Source organism: Pseudorca crassidens, chromosome 14 (genome assembly GCF_039906515.1).
Source record: "Pseudorca crassidens isolate mPseCra1 chromosome 14, mPseCra1.hap1, whole genome shotgun sequence".
NCBI lineage: Eukaryota > Metazoa > Chordata > Mammalia > Artiodactyla > Delphinidae > Pseudorca > Pseudorca crassidens.
The window spans coordinates 68,970,593-68,993,709 of NC_090309.1; the positions used below are offsets into that span (position 1 = coordinate 68,970,593).

A 23,117-nucleotide genomic window follows, 5' to 3' on the forward strand; every position below is an offset into this window, starting at 1 on the left:
AGAGCCAGACGTGAGTAAGTCCATCTCTCCCACTAGATTGGGAGTTTCTGAAGGTCACAGGTTTGTGCTAGGGAAGCCTGTGTTTTGAAATTGGCATCAGGGAGGAACCTCATGTTCACCTCCAACACTCAGGAGATCCTCACCAGAAGAGACAGAAGAGTAAGTGGGGAGGACCATCTTGCATGTTCTGAGGTCAAGGCTTCCCAAGACCTTTTCTGGTTATTGGGGCTACCACACTACTCAGAGCTCTCCTCCAACCATCTGGTTTCAGGAATGATCTCATCTGGGTAGATGTCATGCTGAGCAGTGTACAAATTACCAAGGTTTTCACCATGCTCTCTGGAGCTGGCCTCATTCTCTTAGAGGTACCATGTTCTGCATAAATGCTTCCTGGAAATTGTAGGCAGAAAACTGGACTGGAAGTCCAATCTGGATTTTGGTCTTAGCTTTCTGCTTCTCCAGGCCCTAGGCCATTCCACTTTGGCCAAGTCACTTCACCTTCCTGAGCCTCAGTTTTCCCATCTATAAAATGAGGAGGCTGTTAACTTCAGAAGTCTAATTATTTTCAACTTTCTGTTCTGGGATGAAGAGCCAAGTCCCATTTCTTCAATCTGTAATATTGTTATGTCCACAGATAAGAGAATTGAGCTTTGTGTGCCAATCTCCCACCATTGTGAACATGCATGCACACACATCCTCTTCTGAGATTGTCTTCCGAGGCTGCATTTATATAATTAATTGATTGAAGGAGACTTGGCCCTTCTTTGCTGCAGCTTGATTATAAGTGAGCTAAACAGATGTCTTGAATTGGGCAATTGGTTCCCAGATGCATTGTAGGGGGCAAGCGGTGGGAAAGAATTGAATGATTTCAGTTCTGGGACACCACGACAAATGAACAGTGGTTGGTGGGAGGGGGGCAGACGGGGGGCAGGTCTTATAAAGTGTGTGACAAGATGTTGATGGCAGCTGGTGGATTAACATCAAAGGTGACTGGTGGGCTAAGTGCTCCTTTAGGAGATAACCCAGAAAGGGGGAGTGGAAGTCTCTAATCATCTGAGCCTGAGCTGGAAGTCAGGAATCTTGGGATTCTGCTGACCAGCTGGCTAGAACCAAGTTAGAGCGCTTGCTTCAGCCATCTGTCCAAAGGGAAAATTGGTCTTAGAATGGTGGAGATGGATGAGACTCATTTCATTCCACTACTTTATTTTTCAGATGAGGAAACTGAGGCCTAGAGAGGTTAAGGGACTACCTTGAAGTAACACCTCAGAGCCAGGGCTAGAACCTAGATCTTGTTACTCAAGGTCTAGCATGACTTCACTTCCAAAGGGAAGCTTGATCAGCACATCAAAAAACAAAGATTGAGTGAGGAGCTTCAACAAAGTTTGACATAGGCAAAGTTCTGCCTTCAGTGCTGGACATGCCTTTTGTCTCCCCTCTGTCGTGGCTGAGCCTGGAGCCACCTGGAGAGCAAGAGCAATGACTGCCATCACTTAGTAATAATCAAACGATGTGCAAGTCCCCACGCCAGGTGCTTGATGTGTGTATTGCATTTAATCCTCCTCACGGTTTCCTGAGGTGGCCCCTGTTTTAATCCCCATTTTAAAGTGAAAAAATTGAGCCACAGGGAGATTAAATAATTTGCCCTGGGATAACACAGCTAGTAAGTGACAGAGCCAAGCTTTCACCTTGAGCAGCCAGACCGCATGCAGGATCTATGCTTCTGTTTACCCCCCAGACACCCTGGTGCCCCTCTGAGGTTTTGGGAGGGCAAGGGAGGAGGGTATCTGTTCTGGATAGCATCTCCCTGAGTCCTCCAAGGTCAAGTCAGTTCAGCTCATCTCCAGGTTCCTGGTGGTAAACCTGAGGCACAGGGAGATCAAGTGATGTTGATGTGTTCTGCAGCACAGGCCCTAGGTGGTAAGAATATCCACATACAGTATCTCATTGGTAAGAGAGCACTTCCACATTCGTTACCTTATTTGATTGTCACAGCAGATATTATTATTTTTATTATTTTTATCAGCATCATTACTGTGATAATTCTCTCTGGTTTATCCATGAGGAAATCCAGACTCAAGTGGTTAAATAAATTGCCCAAAAGCACAAGGCTGATTGGCCCAGAGCCGGAAGAGTTTCCAAGAATACTCTAGTGATCTTCCCCTTTCACTCCTAGGCCACCCTTTTTCCTCCCTTTGTTCTCACCGTAGCTTCTGGCCTGTGCACAGACTTGCTCTCCAGCAGGAGATTCCAGCAACCATCAAAAAGCAGCTTGTTGGCAGAAGAGGACATTTAGGATAAAAGAAGCCAGAAAGCCTTATTGGAGATTGTCTGAGCCATCAAATCATTGGGAAATGGTTGAAACCTAGCCATGTATGTTTTTGCCAGCTTATTCCAGAAAAACACAGTATAGATTTTTTAGAATTTTAAGAATTATTTAAGGTATTGTTTTGTTTGTTTTTTACCCACAGCTTTGAATGAAAATAGTAAAAATTGCAAGGTCAGGAACTGGATTTTAGTATCAATCCTGCAACTCACCCACCATGCATCCTTTGGCAAGCCCCATCATGTCTCTGGGCCTCAGTTTCTTCCTCTAAGATGGTCCTCAAGGTCCATCATGACCTTGAGGTCAACAATTGGAAAGTTCTGGGGAATCCCTTGAGAAAAGGAGACCCCATTTTGTGCCTCAGGATTGGTGGCAGCCGAGGGAGTTCCCTTGAGCTGGATACAATTCTTAAGGACTGACAGTATTTCGAGAATGCTGGTTCCTGGAGCTTTATGTAATGAACTGTAGTTTCAAATATAAAGCTCTACTTTATGGCCTCTAAAGGCCACCTATAAGAAAATTGCCACATGTGTATGAAGCTTCACATGGTTCTTTACTGAATATACAAATCAGGTTTGTCAGGAATACATTGGCATTTGTATATGCCGCCCATGAATCAATCCAGCCTCTGCTTAAATGTGCCAATAAGCCAGGCCTGAGGAGGGGAGAGCTGGTGATTCAGTAACTCTGATTTTCAGCCCGGCCCAGGCCTGGTGCCTACTGGAGAGGATGGCATTCGGAAAGGCCTCCACAGCCAGGAGAAATGCCCTCCGTACTGTGTGTGAAGGACTTCCTGACCAGCCACGTGACCCTGGATAAGTCTTTTCCGTTGCCTGGGTCTTGGTGTTTTCACCTGTCCAATGGAAGAAACAACCTCAAATGTCACTTCAAGTTCTAACAGCTGACTCTGCAAATATCACCTTCAGGCCGAAATACCGACTTTCCCACGGTACAGCAGAATACTAAGGAAATGGCCATGTGCCATCAGTTGACTGCCCCACATAAATACCGTTTCTCCTGGTAAACAGAAAGCTGTGTTCAAAAGGGCATGGCTATGTAAATTCTGAATCAGCTAATGTGCACTGGAAATTCTCCATTCCAAGCACATGCATCATCTCACTGAGTCCTCCTAGCAGTTCTGGGAAGTTAATCTTATCACTAAGATGACTGAGACTCAGAGAGAGGGAGAGAGTGCCCTGCACTGCACAGCTGACAAGTGGCAGGATTAGAGTCAAATCTCAGGTCTTGTGCCCTATCCCTGAGAAACAACCGTGATGGTGTTAAGGTTGCTTAATGAATAAGACATATGGGCAGAGACACATAGGAAAAGACTGCAGAGCTGGGTAGGACCAGAGAGACCACCATTCAGCAAGTGAGGGGCATCAGGCCCCGTGTCAGGCTATCAGCATCCCAGTAGTTAAACACTAGGTCAAGATAACTAGAGACAGAAGAGTAACCCCAAGACAAAATCACAGTCATGTTGCCATATTTAAACTAGTAGCAAACCTGATAATTCTCTGTTTTCAGATGCAGATCCCAGGGCCGAGTATACAGTTGAATAAACTCTCTTGTGGGCCCCTGATGGCCGAAGAAAACTTGCCCATCCCACTGTCAGTTCCCTTACCTGTAACCCTCATCCCTACCCAGGAAACACAAAGGATATCCCAGAAGATGTCAGGAAACATAGACACGAACATTGAGCCCCAGACTTTAATGCACCTGTAGGCTTGGCTTCCTGAGTCATGCCTACGGGGATTAAGACTTGGATCTTATGGGTGTATACACTGACTCAGTCCTCACCTAGGGTATCCCAAGTCCACCTTTGTGAAGGTGGGATCAGGGCCTTTAAGGACAGCTCAGATGCTTCGGCTTCTGTCCTGCCTCCAGCGTGGCCCTGCCTGTCCCTGCATGGGCCCAGTTCCTGTCCTCCCTCACTGCAGGTCTGACTCCTGTTGGTGTCTGTGGCTCTAAATGAGGGGAGGTCTTTCTGCTACCTTTTCAGTTCATAATTCCGTTTGTGAGATACTGACATCAAGGCCTTGTGGTCCCATGGAGGAAGCAGGTCAGTGGAGCCCAAACAGTCACTTCCTGTCTGAGTAACTTCAGGTGTGACTTCATTTCTCTAAGCCCCAGTGTCGTCCTCTGTCAAATGGGGATAAGAGTCCTGCCTACTTCATAGGGATTCAATAAGATAATGATGTAGGGTGCCTGGCATACTGTCTGACCATGGTAAGCCCTCAGTAAATGTTATCAATTAAGCAAGTACTTCCCACAGGCCTTCATGGAGTTCCCCCTGTCTGGGCTCTTCTGTAAACATATGCCCCGTGCTACCAGAGTCGAGAGCATAAGTCCAACCCCAGGCTTGACTTCTGGAACACGTGTAATAAGAGACAAAATGAAGGGTGAAGTACCATGGAATTGATAAACATGGCATTCTTCTCTTTTTTTATGACTCTGCTTTTCACTCTGTGTTATTTGCTTCCAGTCCTCGAGCTGGGCTGAGGCTGGGTGACATCAACCAGTGGGCTCCTATGGACCTGCCCAGGCTGGCATCTGCCACCTGTGGTCATCTGGAAACCAGCCAGCCTTGGGAGGCATGTCTTAAAATCTAAAGGAGGCCCCTAATTTGAATTGTCTTAAGGAGACTTAGGAAACTAGTGAGAGGTCTCTAGGTTTACAGGGTTAGGATGAAGGAGGTACAAAGGACCTTGATCTAAGGGATTTTTTGGGAGCCTGAGGTCAATCTGGATACATAGGAGGGCTGTTGGATTTTCTAAGTCCACCCAAGGGAAGACCCAAGGGTCCAAAGTACACCACGTCTCCCTGTTACCCTTCTGTGGTGTCATGGACAGTGCCTGAAACTTCCATGCAATCTCCTTCTTGTAGCGCAGACTGGGAAGATCCCCATCTCTGCCCAAGTGGCCAAGGCTCGCTTCCTAGGCACAGGTGTTGGGCATGATTGCTTTGGTGGTTTCACACATTCCCAGAGGCTAGATTTCCACCTTCAGATTCAGTGTCAAAGTGCTTGGTCACTGCCAACTCACTACAGCCAAGGGAACTGCATCACTCCGGGCAGGGCCACCACAGGGTTCTTCTGATGGGTTACTGTGCCATTCTTCTGAATGGCTGTGTTTTATACTAGAACAATTCCTTGAAGCTAACTGTTAATTCAGTTTTTGAAATATGATTCATATCCTGGAAGATTTCAGAATATGGGTACAGACTGATAAAAATGCATGAATACACACACAGACACAGACGCACACACACACACACACACACACACACACACACACACACACATTCACCCTCGCACAGTCATCTGTAAAACTTGCCTGAACCTTCCTTCTTAATTCTTTGACAATCTTGAGGCAAACTGAGACCCCATGGAGTGTGATGCACATTCCACCTCCTTCCCTGGGGAACCTGCTTTAGGGATGACAGCAGGCCCTCATTTAGAGGCAGGCAGGGTGAGGGGACCAACGGTCTGTAAGTTTGGTTGTGTTGGCCAAAGATGAGCTCTATAGAATCACTGACCTTCAGAGGTGGAGGGCACCGTAGAGGGGGTATGCTTCATCTCTTTCATTTTCAAATGCAGAAAGCCAGACACAGAAATAGGAATGGACGTGCTGAGGCCCCTCAGCTGCTGTGTGCAGGACTGAGCCTGGAACTATCCTCACTGCTCTACCAAGACCTTTCCCTTCACAGCACTTGACACTCCTCTCAGCAGGCCAACTATTTCTAGAAGATTCCATTACTTTATCTTTCTTCCATGATGGAAGTGACTAGAAAGTGGGGAGCAGTGATTTCAACTATGTGTTTAGCAGGTTCTGGAAAGTTAGATTCTCCTGGTTCCAAACAGGTATGTAAAAAGGAAGGTCGAAATCTCTGGATTCTTCTGAAGGTCAGTCACTTTGTAAAATGGACCTGACACAGAGGAAATATAGATCTGTCTCCTTAGGGTAGTACAGAAGCCTTTACAGGTATGAAAAGGTTACAGACTTAGTATCTAATAATAACCGAAATATAGCACTTCATAGGTTTCTCATATATAATTTAATCTGTTGGCCCTGGATTAAAATTCTGAAGCTGTGGAGGTGTGATGAATAACATCTAGATCTTCAGCATTAACCAGCCCTGGGTCACATTCTGGCTCTGCCGTAGGGTAGTCCTTTGGTCTTTGTACAAGTAGAGTAAACTTCCTGAGCCTCAGTTTCCTCAGCTTTAAAGAGAAGACACAATTCCCTTCTCAGTTTTGTTCAGTAGATTAAATACAGTGATATAAGAAACTCCTTAGCACAGTCCCTGGCAGACAGCCGGGGTCAGTGAATGTGATTTCCGGCCCCTCTCCTTGGGCATGGACCTGTTCAACCATTGGGTTGCTTAAGGCTGAACACCTCACGGAAACCCTTAGCCCCTCTGAGTCCTGCCTGTAGGAGAGACTCTACAGCACCCACCACAAAGGGGTGGAGTCAGAGGAGGGCTAAAGAGAGAGATCCAAGAAGCATCCTAGGTCTAGAAACTCAGGAAAGGCCTAAGGAAAATGAGGCTTAACCTGGTGTTTTTAGAGAAGGCAAATCCCAGGTATTATTGCTCGAAAGGCACAGAGGCTAGCAAAGGAGAGAGAAACCTGTGTAGAAATTTTATAAGAAATTAAATCAGAATATAGAAAAGCCCAATCTGATTTCACCCAAAATGAGCAATAACGTTAACTCCATTCCTATTTAAAGCCAAAGAGTACATCTTTGACAGCTAAAGAGAAGCTGCCTCAGGGCAAGAATTTCAAAATGAACCCATTTGATAACAGGAGTATCTGCCTAGCTTGTTTTACTAGGCAGGGTCTGACCCAAACACAGCTGATTATCAGACTCCAGAGTTCAAAGATCCAAGGACTGATGGCACTTGAGACTGGGGTTGTAGATTCTGTTGTCTGTTTGTCTAATATGCACACAGCGCATTTGCCAGGCAGTGTCTGAGCTGGCATGCCACACTTCTGTCCCAAATAGAAATAGGATGACTTTAATTGGAGAAGAAAAGTCAAGATGGAGGATGGGTCTCAGAAGTTGAAGCTTTGGGAAAGGTACCAGTAATTGTTGATGTGGGAAGGAGGTGGCCAGTAGCTTTCTCTCCCACCTTCTGACTTGATCATTCACTAATGTGGATGGGTCTTGTTAATCATCCCCAGAGGAGCCAGGTTTAATGGCTACACCTTTCGTTATAAGAATAATTTTTGTGCTACAAAGTACAAAATGTTGGATCGGTTTTCTTCTCCTTGCATTCTGCTATCAAACCAGGTTCCTGGCAAGCAAGTCTTGAAGATTAAGACAGCCTACAATTCATGGACACCAACTCATAGCAGCAGTTCAGCCCCCAGAGGCAGGTAGAAATTCTTCAAGGCTGATAAAATATGTACGCAGCAAGTGGCCTGTCAACTCAAACAAGGCTAGCCCTGCCTGTTTCAGCTTGACATTATAAAGGTGAATTGTCTGAATCGTGAAAGGGCGAGTGGTATTAACCTTAGGACCAGAAGGATGGCAGCTCCTGGAGAGCAGCTGGTACATAAATCTCGGCTGGTTGAGAAGTAGAAAGATACTTTAATAGAAGGGTAATTGAAGGATTTTTTTCTTCCCCCCCTAAACTTAGATCGTTTGGCCAATGTCAGTGGGCATTATTTTGCTCCCACTCCAGGGCAGGGCCATCTTCTATGGTGTAACTAAAGGACATTCCAGTGACTGGCTACCTGCACTAGTCTTGGCCCTACTTCTCCTCTGCCTCCTGAAATTCCCAACAGGAGACTCATCTTGGAGATCAAGGTAGCAGTAGCTCCAGAAGCAGCTGTTAAAATGCACAATGATAATTGGGAGTTAGTAGTCATTAGCACCACTGCACAGATTGATTTATCAAATTAGTTATAACCCTTCTGAGAGCAAGGACTTTGGAATCTTAAAAAAGTCAAATCAGCAGGAATAAAGCCGCAGAGGTAGGGAATGGACTTGAGGACACGGGGAAGGGGAAGGGTAAGCTGGGATGAAGTGAGAGAGTAGCATTGACATATATACACTACCAAATGTAAAATAGATAGCTAGTGGGAAGCAGCCGCATAGCACAGGGAGATAAGCTCGGTGCTTTGTGACCACCTAGAGGGGTGGGATAGGGAGGGTGGGAGGGAGACGCAAGAGGGAGGTGATATGGGGATATATGTATATGTATATCTGATTCACTTTGTTATAAAGCAGAAAATAACACACCATTGTAAAGCAATTATACTCCAATAAAGATGTTAAAAAAAAAAAGTCGAATCAGGAAGGAGCTTTAGAAGACATCTAGTGTGGGTCTCATTCTGTATTTGATGGATTTAAGGCCCAGAGAGGTTAAGTGGCTTATTCAAGGTAACCAGCAAATCAATGGCAGAGTTGGAGCTGGAACCCAGGTTTCACTGGGTACTTGTTTCTAGAATCATCAAGTCTAAACCTCTTATTTACGGATGAGGGCACCAAGTTCCATATGTGAGAAGAGACTGGCCAAGCCTGGATACCAATCAAATTCCCCATATTCCCATCCAATGGTCTTTATATCAAATTTTCCCTTTCTTCACATCCCCAGGGCTAAAGGGAGATGATGAAGTAAAGGGTGGATGACTAATTTGGTTTTTGGCACATATTCTATTGATCCTTCGGTGAGCATTGAGGCCTTCTAGGTACAAAGTACTTCAGCCACTTTGGGTAATAAACAACAAGCAAGGCAAGGGAAAGAGAAGGTAAGTGTATCCTAAAAGTAGGGCAGACGTGGAATGATTGGACACAAGGATGATTCATGCAAAGAAGCCCAGAAAGCGATCACACAGGGTCCCAGGACACAGCCTCTTTCTGCCTCTTCTCTCTCTCCTTACCCAGTGACCTTCCCCATTCCCTCCCCAAGAGAGAATAAACTCATTAGCTATCACAGCCTTGGCTCTCCTCTCTGGAGGGTGATTGAAGAATAGATGATAGGGCTGTCAAACAGGGTTGTGAGTAGCTTAAGTTCCCTTTGGCCTTCTCTTCTCAGTTACGATCCTGATGAGGATTTTTCCTGAGCATCAGCTGTGGACCAGACTCATGTGTACAGATAATGAATTATACTACTAGTTCTTACAGCAATCTCCAGAGGTAGAAATTATCATCCCCAATGTACAAGTGAGGAAATTTCAGGCCAGAGAGGTTAATTTTCTTGCCTGACTTAGATTCAGACCCATCTGGTTGCAAAGCCAGGCTCTGCCCACTTGACCTCAGGCCCTCTCCATGTCACCAGGTAACCTTACAAAACACAAAACTTTTCATGGTCCGACTTGTTTAGCTTATTTTTTACCTGCCTTCTGTGAAGATACCTCCCATAATCTGAGTTATATAAAGAACACTTTTTTTCTGCCTTCTGTGAAGATACCTCCCATAATCTGAGTTATATAAAGAACACTTTTTTTCTCTTGTAGTCTCCTTTTCTCTTGTAGTCTCCTTTTCATGGAGCTCAGCCACCCGTGGAATTGACAGCCTGCCATACCTCGTTAGGGTGAAGGTTGTGGGTGAGATGGAGGCCAACTTCCTGGAGTGGAGAAGTGGGGCTGGAAGGTCACATTTGGGAGACAGTTTGCTCCACTGACCATTGGCTGTCTTTGCAGGTCTGGAGTGCAGCTTTGACTTCCCCTGTGAGCTGGAGTATTCCCCTCCACTGCACAACCTTGGGAACCAGAGCTGGTCCTGGCGCCGTGTCCCTGCCGAGGAGGCTTCCCAGATAGACCTGTTGGATGGGCCCGAAGAGGAGCATGCCAAGGAGATGCCCAGAGGTAAGGGTAGAGGCCACTGCAAAGCGTCCCAGATGGGCCAGGATGGGGTGGGATGTCTATTTCTGTTTGAAATTTTGAGGCTTCTCCACCACTGTTCCATCCTGTTTCCTTTGAAACCTGTTTGTAATATCTGTGCCTCTTCATGTCTTCTTGGACTATACAAGGAAGAGGAGGTTGCAAGTCCAATTTCAGGATCAATCCAACCCTTTACGCTCTTATTAATGAAAGAAAATAGGATTTCATAGCTCTCTTTCATGCAGATTTCCCAATGTAAGATATAGAAGAAAATGTTAATCTGTTTGTTCATTTGGAATGGGGTTGCCAGTTAAAACACAGGACATCCAGTTAACTTTGGGCTTCCAGTGAATAACAAATGATTTTTTAGTATAAGTATGTCTCATGCAATAGTTGGGACATACTTATACTTAAAAATTATTCAAATTATACTAAAAAATTCAAATGTAATTGAGTGTTGTACATTTTTATTTGCTAAATCTGGCAATCCTAATTTGGAAGGTGTTGTATAACTGAGTTAAATGTTAGTTTCAAAGCCATTAATGAATATTTAGACTGCATATTAGTTCTGCAAGGTGCTTCCAGTAGTTCTTTGCTGTTTATGAATATCCTCTTCTAAATTATCAGGACTGGAAAAGGTAGGCTGAGGGTAAGTAGTGGGTGCTTGTTAAATATTTGCTGAGTTTTTAGAGAGAGATATGGAGGCACTAAGCCCTAGCACTGCCTCAGGTCTCTTTAAGGCAAATCTTAGAACTCCCAATTCCTTGGACTCAGAAAACTTTACTGACCCAGAATAGACCACCTATATTTCTAACTTTCAGGAAGAAATGATAACTGACATAGTACTGGACTTACTGGACATTCAGAGTAGTATTTTCAGTTTGCAAAGCCCTTCCAACTGCACTGTCTCATTGGATTCCAATTTTGTGAGGGAGTCAGGACAGATGGGAAAGCTAGGGCTCAGAGAGGGGAAGCAACTTGCTAAAGATCAGCTTATACATGTGGGTTCAGGTCTAGATGTCTGCCGTGATGAGTCATAGACCAGAATACTTTTCACCATATCATGTTTCTGTCTTTGTAGCGAAAGCTGTGGTGACAGCCTGCTGTGGGCCCAGTTCTTAGGGGTGATTATCTCAGGCAAATGCTCTTGGGAAACTAATAGGGACAGGGCTCAAGTACGCTCATGAGAGACTAATAACTAGTAACTAATGCTCCCAGGCTTCTACATCAGCCTTGAGCCCTGAACTATGAGGCACCTTTCTTTTCTACACACTCTCCCAGGCTGACCTTTTCTATTTTTATGACTCTCTTGAAATTTCTTGACTTTGATACATATTTTAAGCTGCTTTCATCTGGATACTGTTGTGTAACGTAGGGTGTGTATGTGTGTAGGTGTGTGCTCTTAACCCAATAATGCCTCCGAATATTCTGGAGAACTTATAAAAAAATACTTCCTAAGCGCTATAGGCTAATTCTGATTCAGTAGATCTGAGATAGAGCCTAGAAATCTGTAGATTTTAAAATTTTACTATAAAAGCTAGCATGTGCAAAAAAGTAGATATAACATATATGCAAGGATTAAAGATTACAATAAAATCAGTACTTGTATTCTCATCACCAAGTGTAAGAATTTGAATGTTGTCAGTCCCTTTACAATCTCTTCTGTCCCCCACCCAGATCAAAAATCTCTCCCTTTCCCCAGAGGTAAATATTATCCTGCACTTTGTGTTAATCATTCATTTGCTTTCTTTGTGGCTTTACCACATATGTATATAGCCTCAAACAACATATAGATTAGATTTGCAACCTGTTATATAAATGGAATAATGTTTTTGTTCTGTGATTTGCTCATTTTGACGCATGTAGCTGTGGTTCATTTGGTTTTGAATCCATTGCAGAAAAATACCACAATTTCTCTCTTCCACTGTCATTAGATATTTGGGTTGTTTCCAGGCTTTTGCTGTTACCAACAACTCTACTGTCAGCATTTTTGTGCATGCCTCTTGGTGCGTATGCACATCCAAGAGTTTCTCTAGAGCGTAGAACTTGGAGTGGAATTTCTGGGTCACAAGGTACAGCTTCCATTTCAATAGATAATCCAATGTATTTTCCAAAGTGGCGGCACCAAGTTATACTCCCTCTAGTGATGTATTAGTACATCCGGGATCCTACATCCTCACCAGTACCCGGTATTGCCAGACTTTGTCATTTTTGTTCATCTGGTGGATGGAATACAGTATGTCATTGCAGCTTTGATTTCTATGGGACTCTTTTATTTTATGGTTGTGTAAATTTCTCAGGTGATTCTGAGGTTTACTGTACTATTGGTGTGGACCCTTTTTCAGGCGTACTCCCATTCAGCCACCCTTAGGGATGTCTCTGTATCCCAATTCCTAACCTCTAGAAACAGTCCTGGCAGTACATGCATTTTTGGTCATTGTACGGTTTTTTTATCTGATAACTATTGAATTGTGATTGCAGTTCAGTGAGATCAGGAGAGAGGGACAAGTGGCAACTGTCCACAGATGTTGTGGTGTCAGACTTTATAACTTTGAAGATCAGTGCTTTTTAAATTTTTAAACAAGTTTTAAAGCAGTGCCAATAGATTATGTATTGCCACTCTCTGACCGGTTTCTCCTCCTCCATCCTCGATCTTATGATCTTTAGCATCTGCCCGTTACTCCCTGTACTGTGAGAAAATAAAAGGAAGGAGAGGAGGGAAGAAAGAAATACTCACTTCTCGGTGGTCCTGACTGTGGAAACATATTGAGGCCTTTATGTTTCTATAAAGCTGAGTCCCAAGGGCCAGAGCATGCATTGAATGTGAACCATTTCCCATTAGATGAATCAGCCAGGATTCGAATCTCCACTTTTTAGTAAGTATTGCCAACTTCCATCTCTCTGAAAAATCACCGCTCTTCCTAGCGTGGTAGACTCTCACATCACTGAAGATGATGATGGGAACAACCATGACAAAGCCGCTGTGGATATACCAGTTCATTTTATCAAGTTCTTTAGTGAACAAACACATCCAAACATAACTTGGGGGAATCTCACCATTATCAAATACTTGTGTTTATTTTTATTGGGGTCTAATGGAGGGATCTATATTCCACAGCCTTGGTCAGTCTTAGAAACAAGAGACTATCCTCCCAGCTTTTGTAGCGATGCTTCTGGAAGGTCACTGAGAGGTGTTCAGAATTTCCAGTAATGGACCACTCATTGATTTTTGAGTCAACTGATTACATCGCTATCTGTTTGTTCCCTGAAGTAGGGTTGCTCCTCAAGAAGCAGGCTGATGTATTGTAATGTCCCTTGGCCTTCAGGGAGAGAGGTGAAGGTGAGGGGAGAGAAAATGACATGCCCAATCCAGACTGCGGCAAAGCAAGGACCTAACTCTCAACTCTTTAGAATCTCACTTTCTCTGTCATTTCAGCAGAAATAATACCATTGGTGGAGATAAAAAGGAGTGATGGAGTGCCCTTTAGGGCACTGTAGTCAATAGATTTTTTTTTTTCTTGTTTGTTTTTTAAACTCAACATTTATTGGTTGGATGGTATTTAGACACTATTACAATATTTCTTGTCAGGGGTTATAGAAGAGCCAGAGAAAGGTAGCGAGATAATACCAATCACATATAATGAACTGTAGGAGTATAAATTCTGAATGAATTTAATTTATGGCCCCTGTAGCTGAGAATAATAAGGGAGAAACAATTCAGAGCAGCAAGATAATAAAAAGTGATGATCTTGATAGAACACAATATTATAGATTAATAAAATCTTGAGGAATCATCAGGTGGAGGCATTCTGTGACTTTTTAAGAACTGTCAGGGGCATGTTTAATGTCTACTACTTCTGGAATTAGCGAGATAAGATTTTGATCTCTAGCTAAGCTCTAGCTTTTTTTTTTTTAACATCTTTATTGCAGTATAATTGCTTTACAATGGTGTGTTAGTTTCTGCTTTATAACAAAGTGAATCAGCTATATATATACATATATCCCCATATCTCTTCCTTCTTGCATCTCCCTCCCACCCTCCCTGCCACCCCTCTAGGCGTTCACAAAGCACCGAGCTGATATCCCTGAGCTATGCGGCTGCTTCCCACTAGCTATCTATTTTACATTTGGTAGTGTATATAACTCCATGGCACGCTCTCACTTAATCACAGCTCACCCTTCCCCCACCCTATGACCTCAAGTCCATTCTCTACATCTGTGTCTTTATTCCTGTCCTGCCCCTAGGTTTTTCAGAACCATTTTTTTTTAATTCCATATATATGTGTTAGCATACGGTATTTGTTTTTCTCTTTCTGAATTACTTCACTCTGTATGACAGACCCTAGGTCCATCCACCTCACGACAAATAACTCAATTTCGTTTCTTTTTATGGCTGAGTAATATTCCATTGTATATGTGCCACATCTTCTTTATCCATTCATCTGTCGATGGACACTTAGGTTGCTTCCATGTCCTGCTATTGTAAATAGAGCTGCAATGGACATTGTGGTACATGATTCTTTTTGAATTCTGGTTTTCTCAGGGTATATGCCCAGTAGTGAGATTGCTGGGTCGTATGGTAGTTCTAGTTTTAGTTCTTTAAGGAACCTCCATACTGTTCTCCATAGTGGCTGTATCAATTTACATTCCCACCAACAGAGCAAGAGGGTTCCCTTTTCTCCACACCCTCTCCAGCATTTATTGTTTGTAGATTTTTTGATGATGGCCATTATTACCTGTGTTAGGTGATACCTCATTGTACTTTTGATTTTCATTTCTCTAATGATTAGTGATGTTGAGCATCCTTTCATGTGTTTGTTCGCAGTCTGTATATCTTCTTTGGAGAAATGTCTATTTAGGTCTTCTGCCCATTTTTGGATTGGGTTGTTTGTTTTTTTGATATTGAGCTGCATGAGCTGCTTGTAAATTTTGGAGATTAATGCTTTGTCAGTTGCTTCATTTGCAAATATTTTCTCCCATTCTAAGTGTTGTATTTTTGTCTTGTTTATGGTTTCCCTTGCTGTGAAAAGCTTTTAAGTTTCATTAGTTGCCATTTGATTATTTTTGTTTTTATTTTCATTTATCTAGGACGTGGGTCAGAAAGGGTCTTGCTGTGACTTAGGTCATAGAGTGTTCTGCCTATGTTTTCCTCTAAGAGTTTTATAGTGTCTGGCCTTACATTTAGGTCTTTAATCCATTTTGAGTTTATTTTTGTGTATGGTGTTAGGGAGTATTCTACTTTCATTATTTTACATGTAGCTGTCCAGTTTCCCTAGCACCACTTATTGAAGAGGCTGTCTTTTATCTATTGTATATTCTTGCCTCCTTTATCAAAGATAAGGTGACCATATGTGCTTGGTTTATCTCTGGGCTTTCTATCCTGTTGCATTGATCTATATTTCTGTTTTTGTGCCAGTACCATATTGTCTTGATTACTGCAGCTTTTTAGTATAGTCTGAAGTCAGGGAGCCTGATTCCTCCAGCTCCATTTTTCTTTCTCAAGATTGCTTTGGCTCTTCAGGGTCTTTTGTGTTTCCATACAAATTGTGATTTTTTTTGTTCTAGTTCTGTGAAAAATGCCAGTGGTAATTTGATAGGGATTGCATTGAATCTGTAGATTGCTTTGGGTAGTAGAGTCATTTTCACAATGTTGATTCTTCCAATCCAACAACATGGTATATCTCTCCATCTGTTTGTATCATCTTTAATTTCTTTCATCAGTGTCTTATAGTTTTCTGCCTACAGGTCTTTTGTCTCCTTAGGTAGGTTTATTCCTAAGTATTTTTATTCTTTTTGTTGCAATCGTAATTGGGAGTGTTTCCTTAATTTCTCTTTCAGATTTTTCATCATTAGTGTATAGGAATGCAAGGGACTTCTGTGCATTAATTTTGTATCCTGCTACTTTACCAAATTCATTGATTAGCTCTAGTAGTTTTCTGGTAGCATCTTTAGGATTCTCTATATATAGTATCATGTCATCTGCAAATAGTGACAGCTTGACTTCTTCTTTTCCGATTTGGATTCCTTTTATTTCTTTTTCTTCTCTGATTGCTGTGGCTGAAACTTCCAAAACTACGTTGAATAATAGTGGTGAGAGTGCGCAACCTTGTCTTATTCCTGATGTTAGTGGAAATGTTTTCAGTTTTTCACCATTGAGAATGATGTTGGCTGTGGATTTGTCATATATGGCCTTGTCATGTATGGCCTTTTTTATGTTGAGGAACGTTCCCTCTATGCCTACTTTATCAAGGCTTTTTATCATACATGGGTGTTGAATTTTGTCAAAAGCTTTTTCTGCATCTATTGTGATGATCATATGGTTTTTATTCTTCAGTTTGTTAATATGGTGTATCACATTGTTTGATTTGCACATATTGAAGAATCCTTGCATTCCTGGGATAAACCTCACTTGCTCATGGTGTATGATCCTTTTAATGTGCTGTTGGATTCTGTTTGCTAGTATTTTGCTGAGGATTTTTGCATCTATGTTCATCAGTGATATTGGTCTGTAATTTTCTTTTTTTGTAGTATCTTTGTCTGGTTTTGGTATCAGGGTGATGGTGGCCTTGTAGAATGAGTTTCAGAGTGTTCCTCCCTCTGCTGTATTTTGGAAGAGTTTGAGAAGGGTAGGTGTTAGTTAGCTCTTCTCTAAATGTTTGATAGAATTGGCCTATGAAGCTATCTGTTCCTGGGCTTTTGTTTGTTGGAAGATTTTTAATCACAGTCTCAATTTCAGTGCTTGTGATTGGTCTGTTTATATTTTCTATTTCTTCCTGGTTCAGTCTCAGAAGGTTGTGCTTTTCTAAGAATGTGTCCATTTCTTCCAGGTTGTCCCTTTTATTGGCATATAGTTGCTTGTAGTAATCTCTCATGATCCTTTGTATTTCTGCAGTGTCAGTTGTTACTTCTCCTTTTTCATTTCTAATTCTACTGATTTGAATCTTCTCCCTTTTTTTCTTGCTGAGTCTGGCTAATGGTTTATCAATTTTGTTTATCTTCTGAAAGAACCAGCTTTTAGTTTTATTGATCTTTGCTATTCTTTCTTTCATTTCTTTTTCATTTATTTCTGATCTGATCTTTATGATTTCTTTCCTTCTGCTAACTTTGGGGGTTTTTTTGTTCTTCTTTCTCTAATTGCTTTAGTTGTAAGGTTAGGTTGTTTATTTGAGATGTTTCTTGTTTCTTGAGGTAGGATTGTATTGCTATAAACTTCCCTCTTAGAACTGCTTTTGCTGCATCCCCTTGGTTTTGGGTCGTTGTGTTTTCATTGTCATTTGTTTCTAGGTATTTTTTTTTTGGTTTGTTTGTTTCTAGGTAGTTTTTGATTTCCTCTTTGATTTCTTCAGTGATCTCTTGGTTATTTAGCAGTGTACTGTGTAGCCTCCATGTTTTTGTATTTTTTACCAATCTTTTTCCTGTAATTGATATGTAGTCTCATAGCGTTGTGGTCGGAAAAGATACTTGATATGATTTCAATTTTCTTAAACTTACCAAAGGTTGATTTGTGACCCAAGATATGCTCTATCCTGGAGAATGTTCCATGAGCACTTGAGAAGAAAGTGTATTCTATTTTTTTTGGATGGAATGTCCTATAAATATCAATTAAGTCCATCTTGTTTAATGTATCACTTAAAGCTGTGTTTCCTTATTTATTTTCATTTTGGATGATCTGTCCATTGGTGAAAGTGGGGTGATAAAGTCCCCTACTATGATTGTGTTACTGTTGATTTTGCCTTTTATGTCTGTTAGCATTTGCCTTATGTATTGAGATGCTCCTATGTTGGGTGCATAAATATTTACAATTGTTATATCTTCTTCTTGGATTGATCCTTTGATCATTATGTAGTGTCCCTCCTTATCTCTTGTAACGGTCTTTATTTTAAAGTCTCTAAGACTGTCCTCAATTCTTTTCATTTCTTTTTCTTTATTCTGCTCTGCAGTAGTTATTTCCACTATTTTATCTTCCAGGTCATTTTGCTTAACTTACTGTGTTTGGGGTCTCCTTTTTGCAGGCTGAAGGTTCGTAGTTCCTGTTGTTTTTTGTGTCTGCCCCCAGTGGCTAAGGTTGGTTCAGTGGGTTATGCAGGCTTCCTGGTGGAGGGGACTGTGTTCTGGTAGATGAGGCTGGATGTTGTCTTTCTAGTGGGCAGGACCTCATCCAGTGGTGTGTTTTGGGGTGTCTGTGACCTCATTTTGATTTTAGGCAGCCAGTCTTAGCTCTAGCTTTAAAATGGACAACAGATTAGCAGTTCCTCCCCAAAACTCCTCCCCGACCCCTCGCTCATATGCATACACAGGAAGAATGGGAGTAGACTCAGCTGGGAGTCTACAGTCTTCCTGTATCAACTCAATTCTCTTCCAGGGCAGTGATTCTCAAGTTTCTACTTTCTTTTGTTTTGTTTTTGGTGGAGGGCCTGGATGGACCTCTGCTACTGAGATTTTTCTGTTTATCTAAGTAGCTTAGTTTTCAAAAAGTTGAGAAATACTGTTCTGGAGCTCTGAAATGACTAGCGAAGCTGCCACAGATGACGAGGTACTGCAGTGCCAGAGTGGGGTCATTTAGCCTTTTGGTCCACTCCTATTGTACCCTTCTGTGTTAGATTCTAGTAGTTGCTGCAACAAATGAACACAAACTGGGTGGCTTAAAACAACAGAAATTGTGCTTCCCTGGTGGCACGGTGGTTAAGAATCCATCTGCCAATGCAGGGGACACGGGTTTGATACCTGGTCCAGGAAGATCCCACATGCCACGGAGCAACTAAGCCCGTGCACCACAACTACTGAGCCTGCACTCTAGAGCCTGTGAGGCACAACTACTGAGCCTGTGTGCCACAACTACTGAAGCCCACATGCCAGAGCCCATACTCCACAACAAGATAAACCACGGCAATGAGTCGCCTGCACACCACAACGAAGAGTAGCCCCCACTTGCCACAACCAGAGAAAAGCCCATGTGCAGCAACAAAGACCCAACACAGCCAAAAATAAAATAAATAAAATAAAATAAATAAATTTATTAAAAAAAACTACAGAAATTAATGTTTTCCAGTTCTGGAAGCCAGCAGTCTGAAATCAAAATGTTGGTATGTTTGGTACCTTCTGGAGGTTCTGCAGGAGGATCCATTCCATACCTCTTCCCTAGCTTCTGGTGGTCAATAATTGCTCCCCTCACTTTGTCTGTATAATCAGTCTTTAGCAAAGACCTCTGGTTTAGAAGGATGTTGAAGCTGGGAGAGCAGTCAGGAGAGATAGGCAAACTGGAATAGAAGAAACATGTAATTGGAAATACACACACACACACACACACACACACACACACACACACACACACACACACACACACACACACACACACACACACACACACACACACGCTCCAGGACAGTACAATGTTCCTTTCTTTTCACTTACATCAAATGGGGTGATACAAACTGGGACTGTCTATCTATGTCGAGTGTTCCCCTGAAGCTCCCTTCCTATTCTGCTCACCCTGTCTACTATGAAGTTTCTGGTTTAAGGCAGTGGTCTCTAAACTTTATTTTATTGTATGCCCCATTAGTAAAATATTTCTGAGCACCCCTGCTATGTATGTATTCATCAATTATATGCATATATTTGTTTCTATTGTATAATACTATTGGTAAAGCTTATTTTGTTTCTTCTTTAAATTAAAATAAAAATAATCATGCACACACTTTGGAGACCACCTCAGGACATCTGTCCTCTATAAATGGGATTGGGTTTGCTAAGGCATGTCACCCAGCCCCAGAGTCATTGAGATCTCTGTACCTTTCCAGTCCTTTAAGAAGCCTTCTGGGCAGACTTCCCCCTGTCTATTCATCTCTCATGTCCTGAGCTGTGCTGGCTGGGCACTCTCCATCAAGAAGGCCTTGCAGACAGGTTTAGCTCTTGTGGTCTCTCTGAGTTTCAAAGACCATTTAGTCTCTTTTTTCAGAATCTATATGGTTTGAAAAGGAAAGGAATCACTTCTTGTCTAAGTGCTATTAATGTACTAACTCACCATCAAGAATCAAAAGATATTTTTCTCTATAGACTACCTGACAGGCCTGAGGAACAGGGTTGCAACCAAATATTTTCTATTGGCTTATCTAAAAACGTATCTTGGGGGTGTTGTTTATCATGGTGAAAAACTAGAAATCATTTAAATGCTCAAACAATAAGGATTTAGTTAAATAAGATATAGTATACCTAAATATTATGCAGCCATTATATTTATGCTATATAAAAATTATTAGTAATATGGGAAAGTATTCAAGGCCTATTATTAGATTTTTTAAAAAAAGGTTAAACAATGTGTGTTATATAACTTGTTTTGTAAAAGAGAAAACTATATGTATATAAGAAAAAAAGTCTTATAAGGAAATATACTAACATAGTAGCAGAAGTTATTTCTAGATGACTCAATTATCAGTGATTTTTATTCTCTCCTATGTGCTCTTGGTATTTTCCAAATTTGAGTCCATAAGCATGTACTACTTTTATAATAAGATAAAACATGTCATTATTTTTTTAATATAAAGAGATAAAAATTCTCATTTGAGGCTATGTATTATTGAATTATTTTAGACTTCTTTGGGAAAAAAAAAATGTCAAAACATGTTAACTATTTTCTGCCACAACAACGACCAAAGAATCCAGCTGTACTGGCTTGGGTGAGATAGACAAGCAGATGGACAAGCAGGTTGCGTTCCTGCCTGCCTGAGTAGGTTACAGGGCACAGCAGTGCACATCTGCTCACAAATCCACAGTACCCCCACCCCACCCTCTTTCTGCTCCGCTTATCCTTGAAGGGTTACAAAGGGTGACCACTTGTGCATAAGGCTCAGGAAGGTACCCAGGGGCCAAGTGCAGCATGTAAGCAGGAGTGACATCAGCGTGACCTATTTCTATTCAATCTTTGCCCCTTCAGATGTATCAGAAGGGTTCTGGGTAGTCATGCATTTCATATGAACACAACTTCTCATCATACTAAGGTCACTGGGGCTATTTGTAGCCTCTTATCCCTGCCCCTCTTCTGGAACTCACCATGAGAGGCCATATTAGTTCCCTGGTTCTGCTTACAGAAATGTGTCTGTCATCTCCTGAGCAATCAGGTCACTGGGACTTAGATCTTGACCCCTCAACAAGCTGTGACTTGTGATTCTTTCATACTAATGAGATTCTGGTGCCAACCTGGCAGCTGGACCTTGAGCTCCAGAGAGGGATTTGCCTTAATGAGTTGGCATGTTTTCAGGGTGTCTGGTGAAGTATTTCTTGCCTCCCCATCAGAATGGGCCTCTTCCAGGGTGTTGCCTTTGCCTTCTACAGGAAGCCTTCAGTGGGAAGGGATGGATTATGGTTGTCTGGTGAAGATTGTGCCCTTCCTTAGCTGAATCTAACAACCCTGCCCACAAGGCATATGGAGTAAGAGAGGAAGACAAGAGTTGGAGGGAAAAGGGACCTGGACTCTTGTCCCAACTTTGCCATAAGGGATGTCACTTTACCTCTCTGAGCTGTAGGTTCCTCATCTGTAAGGTAAAAGTCTTAGACTAGATTGTCACTAAGGCTACTTCCTGCTCTGATATAAGACTGGGTGTAGGCATATCCAATACAAAGGATAGCCATATACCTGGCACAAAATTTGTGAGCCACAGAAATCCCCACCAGCCTCAAGAGATATACCCATTCCCAAAGACTTAGCCATGGGTTCTGGAAGCTGGACACCCTCATGGCTCAAGTCACTCTTCAGACCACAGCACCAAGATGGGGCATTGCCTCTGGAAACCTATATGGCACTCTTGAGGGGAGGAAGAGGAGCTCCTTGAGAGGCTAGCAAGTCTGAGGAGTGTTCACAGCATAGTGCCGTGAGCTGGTGTGGCAGATAAAATTAGGGCCACCCAAAGAAGCCCTAATCCCAGAACCTATGAATATGTTGCCTTACATGGCACAAGGGACTTTGCAGGTGAGATTATCCTGGATTTTCCAGATGACCGCAATGGAATCACAAGTGTCCTGATAAGTGAAAGAGGGAGGCAGGAGAGCCAGAGTCAGAGAAGATGTGATGATGGAATCAGAGGCCAGAGAGAGACAGAGATTTGAAATCATTTAATTATGTGCTATTTGTATCAATTTTTAAATTCCATTTATTCTTTGAATCGTATATTTCTTCCCTAAATCAACAATTGGTAATCCCCTACTGAATGCAGGGCACTATAAATTAAAATCTAAGTCAAGGGACACCTAAAATCAAGGGGGGGAAACAGTTCCACGTAAAGTGGCAGCACAGCAGCTGCTGGTGTTGAAGATGGAGGAAGAGACCATGAGAGAAGGAATGCAGGCAACTTCTAGAAGCCAGAAAAAGTAAGAAAATAGATTTGCCCTTGAATCTCATCCAGAAGGAACATAGCCCACCAACTCATTTTAGACATCTGACCTCCTGAACTGTAAGATAATAAATTTGTATTTTTTTAAGCCACTAAGTTTCTGATAATTCGTAATAGCAGCCATAGGAAACTAATACTGCTGGTCTTGAGGAACTTTGGAGGAAAAGTCATATGCTTTTGAGGCACCATTCTGGAAAGAGCAGGGCTCAGAGGACTAACTGGGCCTTAGAGACACATTTCCTTGTAGTTACTGTAGGAGATGTCCTTTGAGTTATTGCTGGGAAGGCAGTCTGTAGACTTCCCCCTGTACAGGGAACAGGGCAAACATCTCTGTGGACCAGAAATGGAACAGAAAGAGCAGCAGCAGGAGCTGAGGCTAGAAGTATGCAGCTGCATCTGGGAGTCTGGCTCCTGTGGGTAAGAAGGACTGAAGACACCCCAGGCTAGTACCTGGAGAGGCTCACTGCTCAAAATGGAGGAGCTGGGGTGAGGCTACCTCACCTGTGGAAGGAAGCTGTGATGCTGCCCAGGACAGTTGCTATGAAGCTCCAGTGAGAGGTAGGTGGAAGATGCAGTGAAA

General features: G+C 42.4%; 1 protein-coding gene across 1 annotated transcript in view; it reads left to right on the forward strand.

The window, feature by feature from the left end:
• The window catches only part of LOC137205550 (ALK tyrosine kinase receptor-like), a 541,956-nt gene that overhangs the window by 226,468 nt on the left and 292,371 nt on the right, over window positions 1-23,117 (forward strand). Inside the window, exon 3 of the mRNA XM_067703862.1 lies at window positions 9,975-10,139. Coding sequence (XP_067559963.1) covers window positions 9,975-10,139 — 165 coding nt within the window. The remainder of the gene's footprint in view (window positions 1-9,974; window positions 10,140-23,117) is intronic.